At 42.0% G+C, this 27,171-nt stretch overlaps 2 protein-coding genes across 7 annotated transcripts in view; one reads left to right on the top strand and one right to left on the bottom strand.

Moving 5' to 3' along the window:
• NPHP3 (nephrocystin 3) overlaps positions 1 to 7,539 on the top strand; it is a 68,673-nt gene extending 61,134 nt beyond the window's left edge. For 3 of the 5 annotated variants that reach the window (XM_075827111.1, XM_075827113.1, XM_075827110.1), the window contains 2 exons: positions 33 to 148; positions 5,129 to 7,539. In XM_075827111.1, coding sequence (XP_075683226.1) covers positions 33 to 148; positions 5,129 to 5,300 — 288 coding nt within the window. In that variant the 3' untranslated portion in view covers positions 5,301 to 7,539. Of the gene's footprint in view, positions 1 to 32; positions 149 to 5,128 lie in introns of those variants that run through there. The other 2 variants (XR_012847727.1, XR_012847728.1) reach the window with 2 other exon arrangements.
• Positions 7,540 to 8,825: 1,286 nt separating this feature from the next.
• UBA5 (ubiquitin like modifier activating enzyme 5) overlaps positions 8,826 to 27,171 on the bottom strand; it is a 101,318-nt gene continuing 82,972 nt past the window's right edge. For both annotated transcript variants that reach the window (XM_075827107.1, XM_075827106.1), the window contains exons 5-12: positions 26,176 to 26,262; positions 24,763 to 24,844; positions 22,718 to 22,822; positions 16,708 to 16,835; positions 15,839 to 15,974; positions 13,000 to 13,078; positions 11,530 to 11,636; positions 8,826 to 9,062 (exon numbers count right to left, since the gene is read on the bottom strand). In XM_075827107.1, coding sequence (XP_075683222.1) covers positions 8,985 to 9,062; positions 11,530 to 11,636; positions 13,000 to 13,078; positions 15,839 to 15,974; positions 16,708 to 16,835; positions 22,718 to 22,822; positions 24,763 to 24,844; positions 26,176 to 26,262 — 802 coding nt within the window. In that variant the 3' untranslated portion in view covers positions 8,826 to 8,984. The remainder of the gene's footprint in view (positions 9,063 to 11,529; positions 11,637 to 12,999; positions 13,079 to 15,838; positions 15,975 to 16,707; positions 16,836 to 22,717; positions 22,823 to 24,762; positions 24,845 to 26,175; positions 26,263 to 27,171) is intronic.

Raw genomic sequence — 27,171 nt, 5'->3', positions numbered from 1 at the left:
TTTTTAAAATATTACTTGTTTTTTTCTGTTAGAAAAAACAAGTGGAAGCCTTACCTCTGTATGAGCGTGCCATGAAGATCTATGAAGATAGTCTCGGTCGAATGCACCCCAGGGTTGGAGAAACACTGAAAAACCTGGCCTTATTAAGGTAATGTTATTGATACTTGGTATATTTGTAGTTAGATTTGATATTTCTGTACAAAATTCTTGAACAATGCATAATAAAATGTATTTCTTGTACGTATCATGGAGGGATACAGGAACCATGGGTTTGGGCTGCTGCCACTAGGAGGCTAATCACTAATCACTTTTTGCTAAGTGTCAATAGGAGGCAGACACAGAACTGGTTCTCTAATTCATTTATACGAATAGGTTTTAGTTTAGTTCGGTAGTCGGCTGGTCCACAGGTGAGAACAGACCAGTCTCGTTGCTCTGTATACCCCTTTCCGGAGGTGATGCTCCGCAGATCACTGCCGCCCACCCACCTACTAGAGGCTTCCAAGCCTTCTCCTGAAGAACATGGGTGCGGAGTATGTTCTTTCCTTCCCCATATGTTCTCTCCCTAGCAGTGCTCTATTTTTTTTTAGGCCCCTCTCTCCAACCAGCATCCCGGTTCAAACCCCTGACCAATGACCACAGCATCTCACACCCCCTACTCCCCCCACCACCGGGGCACCCATCCGCCCCCCCTTCCTTCTCTCCGGATCCTCTGGGCTCGCCTTCTGTGGAGCCTTCCCCCTTTGCAGCCTAGTCTGGAGGCCATAGAAGCTCCGCTTCTGCCCTATAAATCCACTGCGCATGCTCCGTAGCCCCTCAATTACATTCTGCCACTGGATCTTCCTGTCTCCCCAGCTCCAACTACTGAACAAACATGTCTGCTGCGGCTCATCTACACCAAGCTGGGACAGGCCTTATTCCTCCTTCTATATACTCGGATAGGCTCGGTCTTATCTTGGAGGCTGGCACTAAGCTCCTCCTGAACTTCAGTTTGTTTCCTCATTTAAAAATAAAGAAATAAATTGTAACCCCCTTTTGGGTGCGCTTTTACTTATTTGCCCGCTATGTCAGAAGCTACAGATGAGGGGCCTTGCAGTAACCCATTTTTTATTTTTTTTTATAACTTTTTATTGATTTTCCAGAAAAAAAAAAAAAAAGAACAGTTGTATGACAATTTGTTGGACAATACAGTTGGAGCAATCAAACACATCAATACAATATCACGTACAGTATACAGAGTAGTTTGATATAATTCAATGAACAGAGTTAATAAGTTTAACAAATTAAACAAAATAAACAACCCCCCTCCCCCCCTGACATCCTCAGTAACCCATTTTGCCTGTGCCATTTGCAGACATAAATTCCCACTGGCCAGACTGAGTCCATTTTCTCCACCTACAGTCGGCCACCGCTGCACCCGCAGACTCCCCAGGCACCCACTGCCGCCGAGTGTAGCAATGCCACTCCTCTGGACTGGGGTTTCTAACTGTCTCAGTCGGTTGCAGAGCTTACCAAAATGTCTCAATCCATGTTTACAGTTATGGCATGCCTCTCTGCTTATCCCGCTGTCTCCCACGGTGAGTACAAGTAATCAGAAGAGAAGTCGTGACAAGGCTGTTCCCCCAATCGCTCCAGTGTCCTACCCTTGCGGTCCACTTCTGAGTCCCCTATGGATGTTGCTGCCTCTCACCTCAGGGCTTTTTCTTATGACTTGCCTTCCTTTCCAGACGAGCTTTCTTCCTCAGAGTCTGAATCTGATTCAGACGCTGAACACTCCTCTAGAATGGGAGACATGGCAGACAGCCTGATTCTGGCTGTCCGTGAGACCATCCAGTTTAAAAATTCTGAGACTTCTGCTTCTCAACAAGACATATAATTAAGGCACCCCAAACACCCCCCATACTTCTTAGCAATGATTTTGTATATAATCAGGACCTTACCAGAGGATGGAAACACCCTGACAAACATTTCCAAAAACCAAAATGCCTGGATACTCTATATCCTTTCCCGGCTGATCTAGTGTCCAAATGGACATCTTCCCCATCTGTGTCTTGACTATTCACTACACTCCCTCTGGGCAATGCAGCCATGCTAAAAGATCCCACTGTCACATTAAGACTCTTGCCAAATCTTGCTTCGAAGTAGGTCGATTAGCTGTCCACCCAGCCTTCGCTTCTGCTTGGGTCTCCAAGGCGGTTTCTCTGTGGGCCAAACAGCTCAAGCATGGAATTCAGACCGGCAGATAAACTAGAAGACCTAGCTAAATCAAGTAATAGTTCTCTTCACCCACAGTCCAAACCCAACCGCCTAGGAAATACTCACAGGTCTGTTCCTTTTCAGCCCTTTCGACACTTTTCTTCCTTCTGATCCTAGAGACAATCTACTTCCCAGGAGAAGAAACCATTCTTCAAGCGATGGCCTTAGTAACATTATCTCCTGGGCTGAAAGCCAAATTCCAGCAAATTCTGCAGCTCACATTCCCAGAGTGGAAAATTGGGTCTCTGACCACCTCAGTTGGGAACGTCTAGACCCCTTGGGGTAGTCTCTCCACCCAGCTCGGCGAGCACTGGGGAACCCCAGACGTTGACCTCATGGATTCCTGGATGAGCCACAAGAGGACACGAGGTCCTCTGGCGGTTGTGGCAGATGCTTCGGTGGTTTCTACCCTAACTCTTCCCTCTGCTCCCTCTTTTCCATGGGTGCTCAAGAAGATCAAGGCAGAAGGAGTTCCAGTTATCCTAGTGGCTCCAAATTGGCCCAGATGTTCCTGGTATGTGGATTTAGTCAACCTCTTCCCCTGGCGCCTTCCAAATCTACTCTCCCAAGCTCCCTTCTGCCACCTAAATTTACGGTCATTGTGTTTAATAACATGGCCACCATCAGAAATTCCAGTGGCTTCTCGGAACAGGTCATTCAGACCATGATCAAGGCAAGGGAGCCAGCCTGCTCTTATATTTATCACGGAGACCTCTGCTTAACAGGTGCCATGTGCAGACCTTCCTCTAAGGTCATGCTCATGGGGCTTGGTATTGTACGCTCTGTGGCTTCCCTCTTTGAGTCCCTTAGGTATGCTTCCTTGCGTCTCATCTCTTCTAATGTAGTTATACTGGTTGTGGTGACCTCCATCAAAACGGTCCCTGAGTTGGCAACATTTTCTTGTCGTCCTTACTTTCTCATTCTTCACCAAGGTGGTTTTTCGCCCGTTGTCTTCTTCCTGCCGCAAGTTGTCTATTGCTTTCACCTTAACAAAGAAATTGTGTTACCATCTTTCTCTCCTTCTCCCTCTCATCCTAGAGTGCAGTCTCTCCAAGTTGGATGTTGTGCGTCATTCCGGATGGACGATGTAAGTGGTTGCAGGCTTCCAAGGTGACCATATCCTGTTTGATCCACTTAGTCCCCCCTTTTCGTATTATGGCGCACTCTACCCAGTTGGTTGTTTCCTGGGCAGTACACATCATTCTTCAGGTGTGTAAGGCTGCTACCTGGTCCTCTGGCCACACCTCTTCCAAATTCTACAAGGTGCACACTTTTGCATCAGTGGATGCGGGCATTGGTCGTAAAGTGTTGCAGGCAGTAGTGCCTCACTCATACACCTACCTGTTTTCTTTTTCCCTCCAAGGGGACTAATTTAGGACTTTCCATGGCTCCTGTGTCCTTTAATGACATGTACGATAAAAGAGAATATTTGTACTCGCCACAATTTTTTTTATCCTAGTCCGCATTGGGGGAACACTGCCCTTTTTGGCAGTGTTCCTTTGTTTCTTGGTTATCGGACATTTTTGTTTCTTTGTTCTTCTCGTACTGCTGGGGTACAAACTGATTAACTCTGTGTCAGTAGGTCAACCTCATCTCAGACATCCCCTTGCGCCATTCAGATTGTCCAGATCCGCTCTCCCAAGGTCCCCTCTGCCACCTAAATTTACAGTCGCTGCATGGCTCGGGTAAAAACAGTTTTGGCTTTGTATCAGTAGGCAGGGTATAGCCTGCGTAGAAGGACACAACTTTTTTTCTTCGTCCACCACAGAAAAGAGTGACAGGATCCATGTGGCAAAAAATAAGTCTTTATTAACACAGCCCCAAAAATCACGTTCAACAATTAGACTCCTGCAGAAGCCTTTTTGAACTTTTTTCTTTCTGCAGCCTATACCCATGTTTCCTATGTCCCCCCAATGAAGACTACGAGAAAGAGATTTTACTGCGAAATCCTCTTCGAGTCAAAGACCTAATGACCTAGAATGTAGGCAGTCATCCATGTAGACAAGTATTGCTTTTGTCACTTGTCTGATCTTAAAAGGGTTTGTCTCATAAAGACAACCCCTTAGGGCGCATGAACATCTGAGTCTGAAGGGAGCGGCTCCCACTCTCATGGACCAAGCCTGTCCATGCATTACATGGTCAGCCATTCATTTGAATGGCTGCCATGTATTGCTACATATCCATGTAGGGCCAAATGTGGCTTTACCCAGCGATTCCATTTAATTGCTGGTGGTTAGAGAAGCTGGGCTCATCGTGATTAGTCGACTTCTATTTAAAAAGTAGTTTCCTAAGAACTTTCAAATAATGAGCACCTGGCATAAGAACAGTTTGGGGTCTAAGCAGGGTTTCTGGTCTTGGTTTCTGGTCATGCAAAACATGATATATCATAAAATGTGCAGGTTTTCATATTGCATTAATACTATGCAGAGTAAGAGCCTGTTCACATCAGCGTTGTCCTTCCGTTGAGGGGTTCCGTCTGAGCTTTCCACCGGGTAACCCCTCAACCAAACGGCAAACGGAAACCTTTGCTTCCGTTTGCTTCACCATTGATCTCAACGGTGACGGAAACTGTGCTAATAGTTTAGGTTGGTCACCGTTGTAAACGGGTTCCGTTGTTTTGAAAATGTGCCATTGAAAAAATACAACTAATCCCGCAAAAAAACAAGTCCTCATACAGCCATGTCGAAAAAAGTTAGCACTTTGAATGTCACGATGGAGAGAAAAAAAATAAATAAATAAATCGCTTAGTTATTAAGGCCGCAGGGGGAAGGGGTCAAGAACACTAAACACCACAAACGTTTATTTAAACCAATGGCGTGTTTTGTACAGCCTTTCATAAATATGGTTTTAAGTGGTTTTCTACATGTTTTAATAGGTATGAAGAAGGTGATTTTGAAAAAGCAGCACAACTTTATAAAAGAGCAATGGAAATCAAAGAAGCAGACACCTCTGTATTAGGGGCTAAGGCTCCTTCTGGCCATTCTTCTAGCGGAGGAGACACGTACAGTCTCCGGAACACTTTACCAGTAAATGCTTTCACTGAATAATGGTATCAACTCTAAAATATTCGGAGAAATGGTCTAAGAAAAGTACATGATCTGAAAGCCTGGTCACTTATCTCAGGTACTACAGACATATGCTATGCATCTCATTTTCTACATTGAACCAAGTAGGGACCTTCATAATTTCAGTGTCGCAAGTCACACAGTCAGTATTTCATTTTATTTCTTAATGGAGCCTTTCATGGCAAGGTAGCCATATGAATAGAAGTGCAAAAAAGTATGTCAGTACTTGTCGTGATGCTTTTTAGCAAATCCACATATAAATCAAATCCCCTATTTGTCCAGCAATTGACTACAAAATCATCCCATAGGCAGAGGCACTTCCGATTTGCCAGGACTCCAAGCACAATTTTCAGCAGAAAGATATTAAAGCCCTGATACTGTACTTTAGCAAATAAACTGATAACCCTACCATTGTCTAAAAGAACCATAATTTCTGTTTATTTCATAGGATTATAGGTTCTCCTGCCGTCAGAGACCCTGCCTAAATCCAAATCACCATAAACATCAATGTTCCCACGCATAATGGCTCTATTTAGGCCAGGTAGGATGTAGACATTGTTGTATGTGGTGGTTGAGATCTCCATGAAGATAAAAATCAGAAGGGCTGAAGTATAGTGATACTATTAAAAAATGTTTAAATTACACTCCATCCTCCATAACAGTATTCCCAAGAAGGTTTCCCCATCTGCCCAGGAAAAAAAAATTGGAATCAGCGATTACATTGCCCACTGCATACTGTAAACTCCAATAACCAACAAGTGTAACTTTCATATTTTCCTTATAACTCTACAACGCTACTACCAGTAGGAATAACTTACCAGAAAAAAGAAGAAGATGAAGGGAGAACCGCTGGCAGGACTTTAATGCCACAACGGCTTGAATTTCTCCCATCCTTCAAGTTGCGGTGATCGCTAAAAAAGGAAATAGTTTTTTGTGTGTGTAGCATTTATGGGATATTTCAGGATTTAGTTAGAGTAGTACCTGTAAGTTTCGAGGACAAGCCCTTGAAACTGTAGATGAATCCTTTATCCCCTAGCCCAGCTCTGGTTCAAAAGAGTCTGGCTCACAGCGAGAACGAGACGCGGAAGAGCCAGGCAACTATTTCTCGGTTTCAACGCACTACTAAAACGGCTCTGCCAGGCTCCCCATGCTTACTTATCTTGATCTTGCTTCCCTATCCATTCAGACCTAGTTTCACTGTTAAACTATTAGTACGATTGAGGCTGCAGAATAGGGTTTGTGAGAGCTGCTCTTACCGATTTCCATGCAATTTACAGTGTATTTTAGTGTGATGATCTTACAAAACAGATAATACTGGATTACAGAAGACGATACAAGATATATACATTGTATGAATTACAGAAGGGACACATATATATCCCCGCATATGGGGCCTTTTACACGGTCTTGGATACAGTGGCGTGTCCAGCTTTGTGGAGTGATTGAATTTAGACTCCTCTATAACCAGTATTCAGAGATATTGCTATTCAAGAAAATGTGATTGAAATTAAATAAGCTTTTAAAAGACATTCCATATACTTGAAACTGCATTGGATTGTAATGTTCCTGTTGCCTATTTTAATGTTTGTGAAAGCTTTTATATACTGTTTTGTATACTACATTATATTTATTATTAATAGTAAAATAATGATGTTACATGAAAAAGAAGCACGCCGGCATGTTTTTCTTCTTAATTAAAACCAATATGTTATTAAATAGTAAAATGTATTACTCCTTTCCAGCATTCGTTACCATAACCATGTTATCTGCACTTTTCTGTTCGCCCATCTTTTGAGCACCTTCGTTCTCACCTGGGCACCCTTTTGCATCCCCGTGCCGCAAAGTGACATTAAGACGGGCACGGGGGCTCAAAGAGGAGAGCGGTATGCAGCAACTAACGCACACTTGCAGGCAGCCATTAGTGGGTCATGCCACGAGATGGTGACCCTTCCTACTACAACAGACTCAAGAGACTCCCAGGGGATCACCATTCTATCAAGTGACCCAATGGACAGAATGAAAACATTGTATTACCTCGGTGCCTTTTTTTTTTTTCTTTTCTTTGCAGCCATAAATTCAAAGGCCATTTGATCTATTGGCACAATAGTGGTCTAGATTTTAAAAAAAATAAATACCGGAGTGCTTCTTTAAGCCAAAAACATCAGTAATTTGTATTATTTCACAGTTCACTATTATGTATTTTCTTATATATACCCACATTGCAAGTAAAGTTTTCTAAATAAACAAAAAAAAAAAAAAAAAGTGTGTCGTCTGCTTGGACTCTAATTCTACCTTTGGCAGAAGTATTTTAATGTGGAGTTGCTGTTTAATAAGGTCACATATTGTTCTGTCCCAATCAGTATGAACTTCTGATCTGTTCGTACATACTAGAATGAGAACCCCCCCCCCCCTTTTTTTTTTCAATCCAGTTTTTAAAACAATCAAATAGTCTTTAAAAATAGGGCTAGCAAACAATTAATTTTCTATAATGACAAAGTTTTAATTATTGAATATTTCTAGAACAATGTTTCCCCTTAGGAACAACTGGTTTAAAAAAAAAATCCATGAAAGTAAACTCCATTGCACCAGCGCTTATAACCAATAAGACCACAGAGCCCAGTTATATTTAAATAATGTTTAGCAATTTATTAGAACAGTGTAAGTACAACCTGACAGAAGGCTAGAACTTAAAGAGGCTCTGTCACCAGATTTTGCAACCCCTATCTGCTATTGCAGCAGATCGGCGCTGCAATGTAGATTACAGTAACGTTTGTATTTTTAAAAAATGAGCATTTTTGGCCAAGTTATGATTATTTTTGTATTTATGCAAGTGAGGCTTGCAAAAGTACAACTGGGCGTGTATTATGTGCGTACATCGGGGCGTTTTTACTACTTTTACTAGCTGGGCGTTCTGACGAGAAGTATCATCCACTTCTCTTCAGAACGCCCAGCTTCTGGCAGTGCAGACACACAGCGTGTTCTCGAGAGATCACGCTGTGACGTCACTCACTTCCTGCCCTAGGTCCTGCATCGTGTCGGACGAGCGAGGACACATCGGCACCAGAGGCTACAGTTGATTCTGCAGCAGCATCAGCGTTTGCAGGTAAATCTATGTAGCTACTTACCTGCAAACGCTGATGCTGCTGCAGAATCAACTGTAGCCTCTGGTGCCGATGTGGCCGACACGATGCAGGACCTGGGGCAGGAAGTGAGTGACGTCACAGCGTGATCTCTCGAGAACACGCTGTGTGTCTGCACTGCCAGAAGCTGGGCGTTCTGAAGAGAAGAGGATGTTACTTCTCGTCAGAACGCCCAGCTAGTAAAAGTAGTAAAAACGCCCCGATGTACGCACATAATACACGCCCACTTGGACTTTTACTTTTAAACACACCCACTTGGACTTTTGCAAGCCTCATTTGCATAAATACAAAAATGGTCATAACTTGGCCAAAAATGCTAGTTTTTTAAAAATAAAAACGTTACTGTAATCTACATTGCAGCGCCGATCTGCTGCAATAGCAGATAGGGTTGCAAAATCTGGTGACAGAGCCTCTTTAAAATCAATGTCAGAAAAGCCAAGAAGAACTATAAGAATACATTACACTAGGACACAGGGGAATGATACGTCAGTCTCATAGGGAGCAGGAGCGACAGCCATTAGGTGTATTACATGTTTTTCATTTGTGCCATGAGATCCTCCAGACTCTGATCCGTGTCTTCCACTATAGCGCCTGATGTGGGTTTCTGTAAAAAGAACCAAGAAAAGTGAATGTTTTACTCTTGGACACAGGTGGACAGTTTTCAAACTTGACTTTTGTAATTGTACCATTTGCACCTTTCAAGTCTGAGCCAAGCAAAAATTTTTTGTATTATGTAGTTACGTTTACAGTATATTGTCCATCAATGTTCTCATGGACCGAGGTAAGGCTATGTTCACACAGAGTATTTTGGGGGAGGAATATCTGCCTCAAAATTCCGTTTGGAACTTTGAGGCAGATATTCCTCTCCCTGCACGCTGATTTTCGCGGCAATTATCGCGCCGTTTTTCGCCCGCGGCCATTGAGCGCCGCGGGCATAAAACAGCGAGATATACGCTTTCTCCTGCCTCCCATTGAAGTCAATGGGAGGTTGGAGGCGGAAGCGCCCGAAGATAGGGCATGTCGCTTCTTTTTCCCGCGATGCAGTTTTACTGCTCGCGGGAAAAAGACGCCGACGCCTCCCATTGAAATCAATGGGAGGCGTTCTCGGGCCGTTTCTGCCGAGTTTTGCGACGCGGTTTCCGCGTCAAAAAACTCGGCAAAATACCCCGTGTGAACATAGCCTTACAAGGCAGCAGGATTTATTTTGTCTTCACTGTAACTTATCCAGGGCGAGCAGACATCGGTGAAGCATAGCAAATGGGATGCCTTTAAAGACACCCTGGCCTTCCTATAGCTGCCACCATCGAGAATAGTATTTAGAGATCTATATTTTAACCCCTTAGAGCATTTGAACGTACGTACATGTACATACTGGGAAGGGCCCCCTTCTCGCATTCCGTCGTGCATGTACGTGATGGAGATTGCACCCGCACAGAAGCTGCGACTGTGCGACTACCGCAGGAGCCTGTCTGTAACGGACAACCGGGCTCCCGCTGCAGCACAATCGCTGTGTATCTATGGATAGCCCAACTCTCCCATTAGGGGAAACTAGGGTTGAAGATTACTCCTTCGATCCTTAGGGTATGTTCACACGGCTTATTTTCAGCCATTTTCCGGGCTGTAAACACCCCGAAAAACGGAAGCTGAACACATCCAAGTATCTGCCCATTGATTTCAATGGGAAAAACAGCTTTTCGTTCCGACTGAGCGTTTTCTTACGCGGCCGTTTAAAAAAACACCCTGTAAAAGAAAGTGCATGTGACGTCTTGAGACGTTTTTGGAGCCGTTTTCATTGGGTCAATAGCAAAACAGCTCAAAAAAAGTTTGATGCTTAAAAAAACGCCTGAAAATCAGAGGCTGTTTTCCCTTGAAAACAGCTCCGTATTGTACAGCCGTTTTTCATTTTGAATATGAACATACCCTAAGTTTCCATGTAAGATAAATTGTGCCAGATATGTCTAGAAGCCAATTATCTAACCCCTTTTGCAATTTAGGTAGTAAGGTTATGGTGAGCAAGCTAAGAGAAACACATGATGAAGGCAAATAAGCCCAAAACAGCTTTATATAGGTTGGGTTAAATGGGTCTGTACTTAGTAGGCTGTATCTTTGCTATACACCATAGTTGGTAACTTGGGGCAGAAAGGAACAATGCACATATTTCTGCCCACTATCCCAGAATTAGGGTTTCATTCCTTGTGTGTATATGTGTTGTAAGCGAGTATGTAATTGCCTTCTGTTTTAACAACGCCTTGGCGTATACCCTAATGCAATAACAATTTATCAGGGATTTGGGGAATTACCAGATCATTTGGCTGCAGCCATCTTCTATGTATGTATCAGCTGATGCGCTGCTTGGGAACTCCAGCGATGGGAAACCCCTGAAGTCACTGACCATATATGGACAGTGACATCGGCAGCAGAACTGGAGTCCCAGAGCAGAGCATCAGCTGAAGCTCTGACCAGGGACTCCAGCACTTCTGCCCACATCACTGTCCATATATGGTCAGTGACTTCAGGGGCTTCCCATCGCTGGAGTTCCCAAGCAGAGCATCAGCTGATACTCCGCTCGGGGACTCAAGTACTGCTGACGTCAATATGGACAGTGACCGTCACGTTGGCAGAAGTGCTGTAGTCTCTGGGCAGAGCATCAGCTAATGCTCTTCTTGGGAACTCCAGCGATAGGAAACCCCTGAATTGACCAAATATGGAGTCCAGAGCAAAGCGCTAGCTGATGCTCTGCTCGAGACTCAAGCAAAAGCCAATGTGACAGCCCCTTTGTTCACAAACAGCAAATGAAGCAAGACCTCAGTCACGTGGGGCCGTGTCGGAACGTCATCATTTTTAGAAAAGCTTCAGCACTTCCAGGAACAATTCACGTGGTTTGAACTGCACCATGTAGTACAGAATTTTAAATTAAAGTATATTAGTAGGTTACTTCGTTTCACATAAATATTATTGCAATGCAATTCTTGGATCCTGGAATAACCCCTTTAGGTACTGGCGCCCAAAACTGCTTAAAATACTAGTGCTCCCATCCACTGCATAGTGTCAGGAAGCGATTATTTTCATACCGTTATAGGAATTGTATATGCCACAGTAATTCCTTCTGGTAGCTCAGGGACAGGTCCAGAAGCTTCCCTTAACTCTTCTTCAGAAACCTCCGACACCAGTTCAATGCCTAGGAAATGAATAAATATATAGCACATTTACTAACTAACATCAAGTCCTAAAGTTCAGAAACCATTTTGGCCATTTCCCTCTACTTAGTTTTTTCCCATAGCCTAGAAAAGCCAACACAGTGCCTGTCATAAGATCCACTTATTGATTCTCCAGCCAATCAACTGCGAAGTGTAAATAGTGGGACCTGCTTCATTCACGACAAATATGAGGTTCTTGAGAAAAGGGACTCCCACCAATCTTTATTTAATTTCATCCTGTAGCCAGCACGTCTTTCTTTTTGGATTTTCAGATTTGTCTTATGTTGTCACTGCCTTGGACTTGAGTCAAATGAAAAGTTTCTAATCATCGGATCTGTCTGCTGAATATGCTGCACTAGGTATATGCTGCTGAATATGCTGCCCTCCTATTATCCAAACGGCACAAAAAACAAAAATAATAGTGTCATTAGGATCTTAGGAGGGATCAAAGAATTACGCCGGACTAGTTATGAGATCGCGATATTCATGAGGAGAGCGCTCCCCCCCCACCTCCCCTTCTCACCGTAATTGACGGGCTGCTGTGTATCCGCATACACAGCAGCCCCACAATCACTGACTGAAGCTGTGCTAGTTCATCAGAGATCGTGAAGGCAGCAGCATTCTACAGTGCAATTTTATTTTTTAACGCATGTAAAAATCATTTTTCCCTCCATAGCCTTTAAATAACACCTCCGGTGAAATATAAAAACAGTACTTTGGTGGAGCCATCCCCTTCAAAACCTGTACTGCAGACCTCTTTTTCCTAATTCCCCAACATGAGGTTGTTATCGTCTGCCATGTTACAAATACAGTGGAGCTGCCACCCAGTCTCGGTCACTTTATCTACCAGCCTACTTTACACTTGCCAGAGAGATAATAGAGAGAATGCCTGCTTATATCCGTGCCTTGCTGCTGTGACCACTTTATTAGCTAGCAAATGCCCTTTACAACTGGTAAATCCCGGTTTGATTCCCTGTTGATATTGAAGATATTTTAATTATATTACCATCTCTCCTCGTAGTCTCCTACTCTGGCCCATATTAAAATTATTGGAATACGCAGCCTAATGAAGCTAATAAACAGCATGGAGCACTCATGTTTTAATTCTAGATTAGAAACTTGAGTTTACACACCGGTAAATATCCGAAGAGGTTTTTAAGTGGATGACAGGAGGTACACGTTAAATCCAGTTAGAGTTCATTGTATATAAAGGAAATCAAATGCTTCCATGACCCATATCAGGACCGGAGTTGTTAAGGTTGTTCACGTCATCATGGAAGCGGTTTATTTTAGCCACTCAGATGGCATGTTGCACTTGCATGGAAATATATCTTCTGTCCTTACCCCACGCATTGTCCTCATGTACCACTGGAGATTCTTCTACAGCTACTACCTCTGGTTTTGGTTGTGAAGCCTCTTTGAGCTGAAAAGTTAAAGATATTGTTGGTTACAGGTAATGGTGTTATTAATCCATGGTACCTTATGGGGTTTTTTCAGGAGTTTTCCTCTTTACGTGACAAATATCAGACTAGGTGCAGCCACTATTATGGCAAGGTTATTACATAAGGATTTATGCAGCTCTCATTTAGCCACTGTAATTTTTTACTTATTTATATTAAATCAAATAAGTTACACTTTATTAAGCCTGACAAATCTCTACAAGAAAATGATCAGTGTCACAGAATGACTGCAAACTTTACAACATTTTTTACTAAACCCCCTCTACATCAGTTTATTAATGTGCTGGAATTTCTTTTGTGCAGTCGTTGGTATCAAGTTTTAATAAAATAGAAAAATAAATAGTAATTTAATCAAAACGCCATGGTTATAGGATACGTCAGATTCTTGTGCAATTTCTAGAACAAAAGAGCTTTTTACAAGGCTTAAACTATTGGCACTGCTCATAGATTTCACAAATTTGATCTTCCCACGTATATCTGTGACATATCAGAATATTGTTTTATGATCAGGGTTTTTTTTGTAACTATAGACAGTATACAAATACAAGCCAGGTAAATCAGAAAAATACATTACATGAGGGTTGTTTACAGCCACCCACAAGTATTATAAAAGCAAAAAGTTTTGGACAACCTGTGAATAGCTTGTGGCATCTATACATCCCATCAGAGGATTGTTTCGACTGGATTTCCGCTTTTAAATACTGCTGAGGCCATAGGTTTGACTTCAACCAACTAACAATAAAACAGTGCTAGAAAAGGTAACGGTCTTACCATTACAATGACCCGAGCCAACAAAAAAAATCTGGATTCAATTTTAAAGCATGGTTCCACTTCTCTACATATAAAGGTTAGTAACTAACAAAAACAAATTGCTTTACTTATTTTGTACAGATGTTGTGCTATGTCATGTATTTTACATCCAGAGCTGCATTAAAAAATCAGCTAGCTGCCCATAGGAATCTGTCAGCACCGTGACAACACACCTAGCGCAGCTGAGATCTTATACGGCATTGCACTCTGGAAGAAGTGATATCTCACCATCACTATACCGTACATTGCCTACTGTAAGTAAACTCTACATTACACCACAGTAACAGCATGTTCCGTGCAGACACCAAACTAACCGGGTACTACAGGCACATATGAGGTTATGAGTCCTGAAAGTTAGCAGGACACCAGCAAACTTTAAAATGCCGTTATAAAGGATCTGCCAGACACAGCTTCTGTGTCAACGCCCATAGGTAATCAGTCTGCACCTGCTTCTATGTCTGTAAGACTGACTCCATCTTCCACCACTCAGGATGGCAGGCTTAGGAGTGGGAGAGCCTATCACAGCCTGGCCAGACGGAGCTAGCTCCCTCCCTCTGTCTATTTATACCTGCCTTTCCTGTTCCTCCTTTGCTTGTGATTCTTCTCTGCTGGTTTCCTGGCCCTGCTGCAGCTTCTTGAACTACTGACCCTCTGCTTGTTATTGACCTTGGTTTTACTGACCACTCTTCTGCTCTGCGTTTTGTACCTCGCTCATCTCCTGGTTTGACTCGGCTCGTTCACCTCGCTTGTTGCTCACGGTGTTCCCGTGGGAAACTTTCCCATTTCCCCGGCTTCTTTGTACCCTTGTCTGTTTGTCTGTCGTGCACCTATTGAGTGTAGGGACCGTCGCCCAGTTGTACCCAGTCGCCTAGGGCGGGTCGTTGCAAGTAGGCAGGGACTGAGTGGCGGGTAGATTAGGGCTCACCTGTCTGTCTCCCTACCCCATCATTACAGCCGTATTAGATGTGACTGCCAAACCCAACATGACCCCAACAAAACCAGTACAATATAAGTAAACCAAGGATTATTAAATGTATAAAGAATAGGGGGGAATTTATGAAAGCACTTTTGCAAAATTTATGACAACTTTTGTATCTGATCTTGCTTACGCGTCTGATTTTAGATGCTTTTGCTCCAGTTTTATATGAATAAACGTCATTCCCGCATTTGTAAGTTTTGTTGGGGGAAAGTGGGATTAAATGGAGTAAGTATTTCTGAATCACTTTACCAAAGGCACAAATATTTCGCGCAATCTTACTCCACTATATCGGTAGTGTAAAAAACGTAAAGCAAGAAACCAAACCATAGAGAAATTCCAAAACAAGTGTATTTATTGTGTGACATGAGCCGGTCAGCAGCGTCAGTATCGTGCTCAGAAAAGTCAGCTGCGATTGATTGTGGGCCGAGCAGAAGATTATTACCAGCACTTCCAGCCTCTCCTGACAAGCAGCACCTCCAAGCCGGGATGATCTGTCTTCCCCGCCGGTCTCAAGTCTGTACGTACAACTTCCTTATATACTAGGATGCAGCATTGATGGGGACTTTAAGGCCAGCGCAGCACACACAAGCAGGCAGGACTTCGTTTAGTTCAGCAAAGTACAAGGAGGACCGGGGATGAGGATGGACAAGGAGGGTTTGTTAACACTCTACCTCTGTCACTCTGACTGCTTCTTCCTCCTGGTGGGAGTAGTAAAAGGTGCCCCCCTTAAATCTCTCTCCTGCACTACAGACTGCTAGGGGGAGAAGGCAGCAACACCTTCCGGATACGCTACAGTGACGTCAATGTCATCACATAAATGGACTGATATCACTGGAGCTTCCCAGCGGGAGGTGTCGCTTGATTCTGGACTTGACTATGTATGGTACTTACGGTAATTTTATCAACTAAATAGTCAAATATCTTAACTTCTTACCTTGTATGCCTCCTGTTGTTGTCTGCAATAGCTATCATCACATGATGGGTTGGGCTTCAAGGCCATAGTAGGGAAAAAATCTTGCATTGCATTGTATCCTAGGTAGTAACTGACTGTGCCAAAATGTAATAGATATCTACAAAGCAAGAACGAGATAAGATAAATTTTCCTTTTAAATTATTGGTGTTATAGTCACCTACTTTATTTACTCCACGATCTTGGATATATAATCATTTCATGCTTCCCAATTATATGTGCAGTATAGAACTATGGTCACGTTCGGTCTCGTAAATATATACAGGGACTAGAACACGTGACTTTCCTCAAGTTAAAAGCAAGCATTAAACCGAACAATACTTAGAGACTGGTTTTTGTTTGTCAAGATTACAAACAATTGGGGAAGTCCTTTGCACCAGTTTTGATAGAAATCCATTGTAAGCAATCAAATTCCATTAATTTTTTTCAGTGGCATTTTAGAAAATGAAAGCAGCGACCTGATTGGTTGCTATGGGTAATTACTCCACTTTTCACCAGTTTTGGTAAATTTTTACCAATTATTTTTCTGCCAAGAATACAAAATCACCAGCCCTGTGTGCCATACTTGTGCAATTTTTCTTCATCTGACCTCCCTACATGTCCTTCCACCAGCAACGCAATGGACCAGTCACCAACTTGCTTTTTCCTGTCTGTATCATGGGCGGTCGTCAATTTGGCACACTAGAACTACTGGCGACCACAGCAGTTGTGTCTATTACATGCATAGACAGTGCGGTCACTGATACTAGTAAAACAGCATAGACTTCAAAAGAAGAATCGGAGTGGACCTTGTCATTTTTAAATATATTGTCATACACTTTCCCATGACTTACTTGAGTACATTCTGTACAAGTATTCCGGCTACAACTCCCATTGTGGTGGGGAGACTTGCAGCACAAACGCCTTCTCGTTTCAAAGTCCTTTCGTCAATGTTTGCAGCAACTACTAGAGGTGGTGCACACTGCAGAAGACAAACAAGATGTGGAAGTCAATAAGGTACCTCTGTACTGACAAAACTATTTCACTGACAGAGAAGATAGATTTTTTTTTGGGGGGGGGGGGGGGGGGGGGTGGGAACTCTGACTCCCTTATTTAGTACCTTAACAATTGCACTGAAAAATAGGAACTCGTAATGGTCCCGAGTTGGTCGAAGCTTTCTGGACCTATCGGGGTCTGTCAATCCGAACTAGGGTCCTTTTGTGAACTAGTGAATATGTAGGGTGATCGTATAGAAAGGAACTTTTTAGGGATGGTACATTTTGATAGCGATCATCATTGTGATAAAGAAAATTATCTTAAGCTGTGTCGTTTTTTTTTTTCTATTAAAATCACCATTATCTATTTCTACCACATGGCCCTTCATTCTGCTCAGCATTTATCTTGCTTTTAAGATTTGCCTTATATACATTTTTTATTGTTTAACCATAACTAATAACAGTTACGTTTTAGACTGCCTATTTCTCCGTAATAGTACCTCTATACTGACTTATTTTGCAATATATTTTTTTCAACTTTGCAGAAATGTGATTTGTACTATGGAGGGAATTTATCAACTTTTCTGACATAGAAAAGTCGCAAAAGGGTCCTTTTGGCTTTTTTGTTGCAGTCCCCAACACTTGTGAAAAGGGGTGTGGCTTCCCCAAAAGGGAGACGGTCACAGCGAACCAACAATTTTATTATAATTTACATCCGAGAACTGGCATAAATGATAGTGGAAATCTACGCCTAGCTGTGGGGCGAAGCAATGTAGAGGCCCGTGCCTTCCCCCAAATCAGACTACTCCCCCCTTCATCAGACAATTAAGCGCTGCATCTCAGATAAGGCCCTGATGCTGCTCAGTACGTTGTATGAGCCGCAGCATGCTGAGAGAGCCTGAGGAGACCCGGAGGGGAGTGGTGAGGTGAGTATACTTCGTTTTTATTTTACAGTATCTCCGATGGGAGGGGGGGCGGCTGCGGCACACGATCGGCCGAAGGATGCAAAACACATATATTAAGAGGTGTTCGCCTCCTAATAAATATGGCGCATCTTACTTCAAATTTCTTTATATTAAGATGGCATATGAAACTTCAGTCCTAATAAATTACCCCCTAGGAGTTCAGACTTTTTGATGGCATAGCGTCACACATGCCTTGGGAAAGTCCTGTATGCATAGCTCTATACCAAAACATGACTGCCCTAGCAATGGTTTAAAAAAATAAAAATAAAAAAAATAAAAAAATTGAGAAAGCAAGTTAAAAACATTTATGTCAATTAGTTTCATATGCAATAAATGTCTCTTTATGGGGTACAACCCCTGCACGCATCCTGAGAACAGTCAATCACTCATTTATGTGTTCTATAAACCTTAAAATTGACTAGAAATAGTGATAGTCTTCGTATACACACATTTGATAGCTTATTCTAAAAAGTCACTTGAAAAGTTAGTTACGCTTTAACACAACTTCTATGGCCTTTAACTGTTTTTCGATTAGAGAGTATTTATGGCATATCAATTTTATATGCCATATTGGTAAGGGCCCCAACAACAAACCAGAGAATCGAGGCGGTTTTGGCTAAAAAGTGAAAGCCTATTCGTCTTTGCTTATTATTAAAGGAATTCGGTCACCAGAAATTGGCCGATAAAAGCAGCAGCACAGTAAGACAGTGTAGCCTCACCTGAATATAATGCCAATTTTCTTTTTCAGATGCATGGCTTCGTTGCAGAAAGTTAATTCTTAACCCCTTCCCTCTTTAGCCACTTTTCACCATCCTGAAAGAGCCTAATTTTTCAAATCTGACATGTGTCACTTTATGTGGTAATAACTTTGGAATGCTTTTACCTATCCAAGCGATTATGAGATTGTTTTCTCGTGACACATTGGACTTTAAGTTAGTGGTAAAATTTGGTCGATACATTTAGTATTTAATTGTGAAAAACACCAAACTTTTGCAAAAAATTGCAAAAATTAGTATTTTTCTAAGTTGAAATGTATCTGCTTGTAAGACAGGCAGTTATAACACACAAAATTGTTGCTAATTAACATCCCCCATATGTCTACTTTATATTGGCATCGTTTTTTGTTTTTTTTAAACATCCTTTTATTTTTCTAGGACGTTAGAAGGCTTAGAACTTTAGCAAAAACTTCTCATATTTTCAAGAAAATTTCAAAAGGCTATTTTTACAGGGACCACTTCAGTTGTGAAATGGCTTTGAGGGGCCTATACAATACAAAGTGACCCCATTTTAAAAACGCCACCCCTCAAAGTACTTAAAATAGCATTTAGAAAGTTTATTAACCATTTAGGCATTTCACAAGAATTAAAGCAAAGTAGGGGTGAAATTAACATATTTATTTTTTTTTGCAGAAATTCATATTTAATAAAAAAAATCTGTAACAGAGAAGGTTTTACCAGAGAAACACAACTCAATATTTGTTGTCCAGATTCTGCCGTTTTTAGAAATATCCCACGTGGCCCTAGTGTGCTATTGGACTGAAACACAGGCCTCAGAAGCAAAGGAGAACCTAGAGCACCTGTTATTAGAATATATTTTAGGCACCATGTCAGGTTTGAAGAGGTCTTGTGTGGCCAAAACAGTGGAGACCCCCATTTTAGAAACGACACCCCATAAGGAATTCATCTAGGGGCGTAGTGAGCATTTCCACAAGGAATAAAGAAGAATAAAAAGCCCCCTAACATTTGTAAAGCAACTTCTCTGGAGTACGGAAATACCCCATATGTAGGCATAAACTGCAGAGCTAGAAGAAAAGGAGCACCATTTGGCTTGTGGAGCACAGTTTTGCTGGATTGGTTTCTTGACACCATGCCGCTTTTGCAAAGCCCCTAAGGTACCAGTACAGTCGAAACTACCAAAAAGGGTCTCCATTTTCTGAAACTACACCCCTTGAGGAATTCATCTAGGGGTGTAGTGAGAATTTTGACCCCATAGATTTTATTAGCATTGGGCAGTGAAAATAAAAAAAATCCTTATTCTTCAATGAGACATAGCTTTAGCTCAACATTTTATTTTCTCAACAAAGAAAAAGAAAAAAAACTAAAACCCAACATTTGTAAAGCAATTTCTCCCAAGTATGGAAATACCTCATATGTGGTCACAAACTGCTGTTTGGGCACACAGTAGGGCTTAGAAGGGAAGGAGCGCCATTTGGCTTTTGGAGTGCAGATTTTGCTGGATTGGTTTCTGGGCGCTATGTCGCATTTGTAAAGCCCATGTGGAACCAAAACAGTGAAAACCTCCCAGAAGTGACCACATTTTGGAAACTACACCCCTCAAGGTATTCACCTTGGGGTGTTGTGAGCATGTTAACCCTGCAGGTGTTTTGCAGAAATTAGTGTGCACTCGATGTTGCAGAGTGAAAATGGGAGTTTTTCCACAGATATGCCAATATGTGGTGCCCAGCTTGTGCCACCGTAACAAGACAGATCTCTAATTATTATGCTGTTTCCCGGTTTTAAAAACACCCTACATGTGGCGATAATCTTTTGCCTGGACAGTCGACCAGGCTCAGGAGTGAAAGAGTACCATACGAATTTGAGGCCTAATTTTGCAATTCACAAAGTATTGTTTCACAATTGCCGAGGCTCTGATGTGAAATACTAAAAGAAACCCCTGAAAAGTGACCCCATTTTAGAAACTATACCCCTCAAGGTATTTATTAAGGGGTGTAGTGAGCATTTTCACCCCACAGGTCTTTCCCATAAATGAATGCGCTGCGGATGGTACAAAGTAAAAATTTCAATTTTTCCCAAGATATGCCATTTCAGTAGCAAATATTTCGTCCCCAGCTGGAGAGACACATCCCCAAAATTGTTAAAAGGCTTCTCCTGGGTCTTTTCTGACTTTTTGGAGCCTTAAAGGAAGGGTGTCGAGGAAAAAAACATTTTTTAGATCAATTTGCTTTTAGTGTTTTATTAAAAATATATATATTTGTGTGTTTGTGTTTTACTTTTTTTTTATTTTTTAACTTTTTCTTCTCAATGGGGGCTGCCATTTTTTTTTCCCATCTCTGTATGTGTCGATTAACGACACATACAGACACGGAATACGGCACATACAGCCCCATAGAGAATGCGAACGGGAGCCGTTCCATTCACTATGCTGTACGCCGTCTGTGTGGGAACGGCGCATGCACCGCTCCCACACAGTCCAAATGGAAGGTCTTTGGCCCGAGCGACATCCGGCGCCATTTTCTTGTGGACCGGAAGCCGCGGTCGGACAGTTATATGACTACTTCCGGTCGCGGCTTCCAGACTTGTGTTCTGAAGCAAGCACTAGGAGCGGAGTGAGCAGACGGAGCGTACGGCCTGGAGGGAGCGGCGGCGGCAGGAGCAGGTAAGTTATGTCTGTGTATGTTCGTGTTTTAGTGTGTGATTACCACTGTATGTAAACCTACTACACTGTGTATTCGCTCAAAAAATGGCGGCACACAGTGTAGGAGGCTTGAACATTCAATCCCCTCCTTTCTCCTGGCACTAGCCAGGATAAGGGAGGGGGGATTCTGTGAGCTCTCTAGAGCGTGTGTTTTTACACCAAATTTGCAGCATAAAGCAATGTGGTTGCTTTACCACATGCCAATGCTGCAATTTTGGGAATTGCTCCCTCTAGTGACCAGCACAGGGAAAGGTTATAAATTAGAATCTAATTTATAATATTTCCGGACTTGTGAAAAAATGTAAAAAAATTATAACAATGTCTAATCATGTATAAACTAACTGTTTAACGAAAAAATTTCTAGCGACACATTCCCTTTAACCAATTACATTTTTTTTTTATAGACGTAGTGTTATGAGAGCTGTTTTTTTGCAGGACGAGCTATAGTTATTATTGGTACCATTTTGGGGGTACATGCGACTTTTTGATCACTTTTAAACCTATTTTTCGGGAGGCATGGTGACCAAGAAACAGCAACTCTGGAACAGCTTTTTAGTTTTTTTTATACAGCGTTCAGCATGCTATATAAATTACATGTGAACTTTACTCTGCGGGTCAGTACGATTTCGGCGATACCAAATTTATAGCACTTTATGTTTTTCAACTTTTTGCACAATAAAATTACTTTTGTAAAAAGAATGTATTTTTTCGCCATGTTGTGAGAACCATAATGTTTACATTTTTTTCATCGACTGAGCTGTATGAGGGCTTGTTTTTTGGAAGACAAGCTATAGTTTTTATAGGTACCATTTTTAGATACATGCGACTTTTTGATCACTTTTTATTCCAATTTTTGTAGGGCAAAGTGACCACACACAGAAATTCTGGGAGTTTTTTTAGAGGTTTTTTTTTACGCCGTTCACCGCGTGGGATATATAAGATTTTTATAGTTCAGGCCGTTACGGTCGCGGTGATACCAAATATGTTTGGTTTATTTTTTTTTTTATAATAAAGGACTTGATAAGGGTAAAAGGGCGATTGGCTTTTATTTTATGACATGTTTTACAACTTTTTTCTCACTTTTTTTTTTGGTCCCACTAGGGGACTTGAAGGTTCAACTGGCTGATTCTTTTTTTCTAATACATTGCACTACCTATGAGGTGCAATGTATTAGATCTGTCAGTCGTTCACTAATCGGCTTACGTAATGGCAGAGCAGGAGGCCATTGTTAGGCCTCCTGTTGCCATAGCTGCAGGGATGCCGATCTGCTGCCAACCTCTAAGGTGCAGCGGACACTTTCGATCACTGCATCGAAGGAGTTAATGGTAGGGATCGGAGCTAGCTCCGGTTCCTGCCGTTACAGGTGGAGGTCAGCTGTAACATACAGCTGACATCCACCGCTGATGACAAGAAAAATCACTACATATCAAATATGTGAAGAAAAAGCAGAAATATAGAGAATTAAATACCGCAAAGCAGGCCGTTTCCCCCGGTTTAATAAGCTGAATGTGTCCTGACACTGCATTCTCACTGACTCCAGACTCCATCCAGATCTGTCCAAGTTCATTACAAGCCTAGAAGATATATAAAAAATATATAATTCTTAAATGACAAGTATAATAAACAAATAAATAATACATGACATGAATAGATGTACATCTCAATAGTGGCACATAGTGCTCTGAGGACCATCAAGGCCCCTTTGTTCTTCAGATCATTGGGGTTTCATTGCAGGGAACCCCACGGATACTATTTTCTTGCCAATACTGCATGACTATATGATTTCAGGATTAGACTACACATTGTAGTCTGTGGGATATTCTTAATTAGAATATTTGCAAAATTGCTTCCTTTATTTTTTAGGTGCACTGGTGCAATAACAACAACGATAATAAAAGAAAATTATGTTTATGCCCTTCACCTGCCTGGTTGATACCGTGAATATGAACATTGGCAGGTCTGAATACAGGATCATCCAAAACACATGGCGTGGATTATAGTATAACAAAATGGACATCTTTCTATCGATCTTTATATTGGGCATTTACTCCTAAGAGCCATGTCAAGAGACTTAGGCAGCGGTTCTGCCCCAATTTACCCCACCCCAGGAACCAAACAATTTAAGTCAACCTCCAAGGAGGTTATTTTAAAATGGTGTGTGGCACCACTGTTGTAGTTTGGGGCAGGCGATTTGAACCTATAAAGTACAGAGATGGTAGTAATCAGCCCACGATTACAATGATTCAAGCCCGTTCTGATAGCACCTGGATAACAGACACTTCAGACACTAAACCGAACTTAGATCACCATTTTGGTCTAAACACAAAATAATTTTTCGTGCCAATACAGCTCTCAAAAGGAGTCCTGAAATTCAGCGGAGCTACGCAAGAGAAGGAAAAGTCGAGAGTTCTTCTGTAAAACCAGTATGAAAGAACTCGGTGGCTACAGACTGGATCCACAATAAAATTACCAGCAGTAACGGACCATCTTTGTGCATACAGAAGGGAAAATGGTGTCAGTATCGTTCCATGCACATTCACGGCTTCCTAGGATCTTCCAGCCAGCAGCAATTGCTCTTTTTTAAAGGAGACAAAATTCTAATATCGCTCCGTTTCCTGGAATACATGACAGGAAGATGATCGTGCAGGACACCTCTACTGCAGATAAAAGGAATTTTATTCCAAATACTTGAACGTAAACATAAAATATAGTGCTTGTGAGGTTTCTTTAAAAACACGTCCTGCTTGGCGTGCAAAGTTTTTTTAAAGATACTTTACAAGTGCTTATGTTTTTATAAAGTGTAAGGCCCCATGCACACGACTGTAATTTTGATCCGTAATTTTTAAAGTACGGATTCATTCATTTCTATTGCCCACGGACACCTCCCTGTTTATTTACTGGAAGGTGTCCGTGCCGTTGAAAGCATCCGCAAAAAATAGGACATGTCCTATTTTTTTTAAATTACAGATCGTGCTACTATACTTTATAATGGGAGCGCAGCCCGCAAACGCGGGTAACTGTCGCAGCCGGCCGTGCCTGTAATCACAGACCATGATTACGGCTATAGCCGGGGGCCTAAGTATATGGAATAAATTCCTTTGATCTAAACTGGAAACCAAAGATATAATTTTCATTGTGATTCCCTAATAAGAACTGTTACTGTAGGAAACATCTTAGGAAGAAGTGAATGTGCATGGACTGCTATACTGACACACCATGTACCCTTCTGTATGAACGTAGGTGGTGAGCGGCTACTGGTGATTTTATTGTGGACATCGTAGATATTCAAACGCCTTCGTTTATACTCTTCCATGTTTTGGGTAAATAGTTAATTTTAATGGTCCCTTTTTAATAGTCTGACCTGTGCCTAACTGGAAAAAACATCTTGTCCACTCCAATTCTGTCTCCGTGTCAGTTTACGTAAATAAACGTCCTCTTGGCACCCCTCTACAGCGCATCTTAACTTCTCTTTTGTATTACAAAATCTACTGTAAATATAATTCATTCTACTTACAGTATTAATTGCCATGCGTGCCTCAAAGTTGTCAACACAGCTAAGTATGAGGTCCACTGGTTCTTCTTTTAATCCTCCTTTGCTAAAATTGGAAGAAGAGAAAAAAACCACAATTAAGTCACTCAAATTCATGTAAAACAAATTATTATTCTGGTAATTTACCATGTAGATCAACCCACTACAAGATAACCAGTCTGCAGTTTATAATGTCTATTATTAAGGGATTGTACGGGATGTGAAAAAGGATCCATTCACGTGGACGGGACTGCAGTACCAGACACAGCCAAATGACAATAGTGGTGCGATCTCGATTTAAAAAAAAAAAAAAGCCTTAGGCCTCATGCACACGACCGTATTCCACCCGTATTTACGGGCACGTTTTTGGCGGCAAAATAGCACTGCACTAATCGGCAGCCCCTTCTCTCTATCAGTGCAGGATAGAGAGAAGGGACAGCCTTTTCTGTAATAAAAGTTAAAGAAATTCATACTTACCCGGCCGTTGTCTTGGTGACGCGTCCCTCTCTTCACATCCAGCCCGACATCCCTCGATGACGCGGCAGTCCATGTGACCGCTGCAGCCTGTGATTGACCTGTGATTGGCTGCAGCGGTCACATGGCCTGAAACGTCATCCAGGACATCGGGCCGGATGTCGAGAGGGACGCGTCACCAAGGCAACGGGCGGGAGACCGGACTGGAGGAAGCAGGAAGTTCTCGGTAAGTATGAACGTCTTTTATTTTTATTTTTTACAGGTTTATACTGATCGGTAGTCACTGTCCAGGGTGCTGAAAGAGTTACTGCCGATCAGTTAACTCTTTCAGCTCCCTGGACAGTGACTATTTACTGACGTCGCTTAGCAACGCTGCCGTAATGACGGGTGCACACATGTAGCCACCCGTCATTACGAGAGCTCCATAGACTTCTATGGACTGTCCGTGCCGTTATTACGGCCTGAAATAGGACATGTTCTATCTTTTTCAACGGCACGGGCACCTTCCCGTGAGAAAACGGGAAGGCACCCGTCGCCAATAGAAGCCTATGAGCCCGTTATTACGGGTCGTAATTACGACCCGTAATAACGGGAGTTTTTACGGTCGTGTGCATGAGGCCTAACATAGCAGAACGTCACTTACTGAAAGAAGTGGAAAAATGTAGGACAGAACATAGGATTTCTGCCTACTAGCTGAAATCTCAGTGCAACCCTTTTTTTATGTTAAGCGTATATATTAAACAGTACAAGTTGTGATGGTTATGGGAATATTAAATATGTGGAGTATATATATGTGTTGGGGCTTTTTTGTCAAAAGCAGAATGATGCTTTTAATTGCTTAAAAACTAGATTTACTGATGTCATGGTAATGTTAACATATTAAGACGTTTAATGGAATCAATATACGGAATTGTAAAGATTTACCTTATTCTATCCATGAAGTGTTGGAAATGGTCTATAGTTGTGATGTTATAGTTATGAACTTCAAACTGGACATCAGGATTTATATTCCTGCAAGGAAGAACAGAAGGACATATGAGGAAATTACTATTCCCATTAGGCTGGGTTCACACATGGCGGTCAAAAGGCGAAAATGGCACAGTTTTGTAGCGTTTAGCGCCAAACACGCGAGAGGGGAGATCCCAGCCTTACTGTTTCCAGATAAAGAGCTCATCTACCCTTCTACAATAAGCTTACATTTAAATGTATAGTCATAGGGTAAAGAATTCCTTTGGGCCACGTTCACACTTTGCGGAATTTGCTGCAGATTTTGCATCTGCATTTGAGGACAGAAAATCCGCAGCGTATTACAGTAGCAGCAAAGTGGATGAAGTTTGAAGAAATCTCATCCACACGCTGTGTAAAGTATCTGCTGAGAAAACATTCAGAAATTGACTTGCTTCTCTATGTATGTTGCAGCTTCGCTGTGGATTTGTTGCGGATATTCCTTCAAGTGAAATCAATGAGGAAGTAAAATTGTTGCAAATTCCAAAAAAAAAGACGACAATATTCACCTCTGATGGCGCTCCGATGGCAAAGGGTCTCAGGTTTTCTGGCCTGTGTGCATAGGCAGCCTCCTGTAATGATGTTTTATCACATGTGATCACACAGAAACATCACAGGAGGCGGCCTAGACACACACTAGCTGGAAAAGCAAGGACGCACTGCCATTTTTTTTTCTGTTGGCTGTTTTACGCAGTAGTCAATCAGGCCGAAGATCTGCATACCCTTTGGAGCGAATATTCGGTCGGATTTCCCTGCGGGTTCTAAGTCGGATACACTGCAGACTTTTATACAGCGTATCGGCCCTGTGTGAACATACCCTTGCAGGCAGTTTCTGTATCTCCCAAAGAACAGAATGGAAAAAGCTACGCACATGGGTGGCCACCACACCATTCGTTCTCTTTCTGGAGGTGGCCA

This window comes from Rhinoderma darwinii, chromosome 5 (genome assembly GCF_050947455.1).
Source record: "Rhinoderma darwinii isolate aRhiDar2 chromosome 5, aRhiDar2.hap1, whole genome shotgun sequence".
Lineage (NCBI taxonomy): Eukaryota > Metazoa > Chordata > Amphibia > Anura > Rhinodermatidae > Rhinoderma > Rhinoderma darwinii.
This window is presented reverse-complemented; position numbering and strand designations above follow the sequence as displayed.